This window comes from Aplysia californica, unplaced genomic scaffold (assembly GCF_000002075.1).
Source record: "Aplysia californica isolate F4 #8 unplaced genomic scaffold, AplCal3.0 scaffold00097, whole genome shotgun sequence".
Taxonomy (NCBI): Eukaryota; Metazoa; Mollusca; class Gastropoda; order Aplysiida; family Aplysiidae; genus Aplysia; species Aplysia californica.
The window spans coordinates 669,640-671,771 of NW_004797367.1; the positions used below are offsets into that span (position 1 = coordinate 669,640).

Sequence of the window (2,132 nt, forward strand, 5' to 3'; positions counted from 1 at the left end):
TATCTATCTATCTATCTATCTATCTATCTATCTATCTATCTATCTATCTATCTATTTCTCCCACTTTTTTTCTGACATTTTCCTTCTCCTTGTCTCTTTTTTGTTTCTTTTACTCTGTCCCCAAGGTCTAGCCCCCCTCCTTGCCCTATCCTCACAATCCCCCTCTGCCCCTCTCTCTCTCTCTCTCTCTCTCTCTCTCTCTCTCTCTCCTTCTCCTTCTCCCCCCTCTCTCTCCTTTCTTTCTTTCGCCCTTTTTCTCTCAAAACATCAGCACAGAGCGAGCTCTTAGAGTCCTCAGTTATGAGAACCATGATCTCGACACTCTAAACCTAATCCTACACTCACTCCTCAGGTCCTGCCCCGTGCGGCTTTCCTCAACTCCAATGACGTATTCCTCATAGAGTCCGATCACAGCGTCATCATTTGGTATGGCAAGGTAAAAAACAAGCAACTAACTCTGAATGTTTTGCGTCAGCATTAACATATTGTAGATCATTTAAGAGGCAGGTGGCTTCAAATCTGTCTCTTTGGATTAACCTGGGTTAACAGGGGCATAACGTTCCAGGAAGAAGACAGGTATACTAGATAAAAATAAAGATGCTCCCAACTCGACGGTTATCTTGGAAAAGTTCAAATTTATCATTTTTCACTTTAGTTTGTGTGGGATTTCTGGCCACTTACTGCGGACGGTATCGAGGGGTTTTATTGTAAACTATATTTGTTTTAACCGAAATTTGGATATGTTTTACCACATTAAGAAGGCGGGCAGTTTCGACTGTGCCTGACAGAGGCAGCCTTAGCGATGAGGATGGGATATTACGAACCACAGAGACAACGGAGATACATGATGAACTTGCTGTGATATATCATTCCCAAAGGGGGAACGTTACGGCGTCACTTTTGGAGACTCTTGTAAATAGAGCATTTTTTGCATGATATATGTATTCATTAGATGTCCATGTCTTTCTATTTGAATAAAACGTAGATATCTCTTTGTGTCCTCAGGGAGCCAGCCCTGACGAATGTTTGTTGGCCAAGAACTTGACAGGCTATCTATTCCCAGACAGGTTAGTCTTAATGTCCACTCCAATTCTTATAATGCTTCCTTGGTGAATTTGGAAAAATTTCCCCAGTAAATAGAGTCAGTAAGCGAGCCCTGTTAGCTCCCTTGGCATCATGCTGGTCTACGGAGCAGGATGTCCAGGTTCGAGTCTCTGGACTGAGCGTCGTTTTGTGCAGTTTTTGAAGCCATTAATTGGTTTGATCCTATCGGAGATGGGCGTTAAATTTAGAAGTCCCGCCTCTTAAAAAATAAACTAATATGTAGTGTTGAAAGGGGCATTCAACTCACACGATCAACTTGCTAAAGCCAGTACATTATAAAGAGGTGCACTTCCTTGAGAAGCACGCTCCTTCATTGATAGAATCTATCTGTTTATATTATATTAGCTATCTATCTATATATTTATTTGTCAAGATATATTCCCGTCTAACAACGAGCCAAAGGTAATATCTGTTTATTTTATATCTCGTGACGCTCCTCCCTTCACCCAACCCTACAATCCCGAATTTTTAAAACAAACGAACAAAGAATCTTACCATTTTGCTATTTTAAAGGTACCACCCACCGAAAATTTTTGTTTAGTTTTAGTAGAGGTTTTACGGCGCTCGCAACTGCATAAGGTTATATGAGCAGCACCAGACCGAAAATTCTGATACATTTGATACATTAATTTCTTCCATTCACCTCTTTATGTTCCAGAAACACTTCTGACGTCATAGAGGTCAATGAGGGAGCTGAGGAGGCATCGTTCTGGGCTCTGTTGGGCGGACAGGAACCATATGCCTCCGGGAGGCAGCTGGAGGTTAGATAAACCGTGACAGGCACTTGTCAGTGTATCATCAGCCTGGCTAAGATTAGGGTCAGTTTGTAGATGTTCCCGTAGCCAAATTATGAAGGTTGTATACAGTGGGCAACAGGTGTCGTACGTCTCTGTTGGGAAATAAGGCCAACACGTTTGGAGCCGGATGGGAAAGTAGGTGTGTGTGTGTGTGTTTGTGTGTATTTGTGTGTGTTTGGTGTGTTTGTGTGTGTGTGTGTGTTTGTGTGTGTTTGTGTGTGTTTGTGTGTG

The 2,132-nt window shown here is 42.3% G+C and overlaps 1 protein-coding gene across 1 annotated transcript in view; it reads left to right on the plus strand.

The window, feature by feature from the left end:
- The window catches only part of LOC101855413 (advillin), a gene marked incomplete in the record, with an annotated part of 77,437 nt that overhangs the window by 54,814 nt on the left and 20,491 nt on the right, over positions 1-2,132 (plus strand). Inside the window, 2 exon segments of the mRNA XM_013080727.2 lie at positions 1,006-1,067; positions 1,763-1,865. Of these exon segments, the coding sequence (XP_012936181.1) occupies positions 1,006-1,067; positions 1,763-1,865 (165 nt within the window).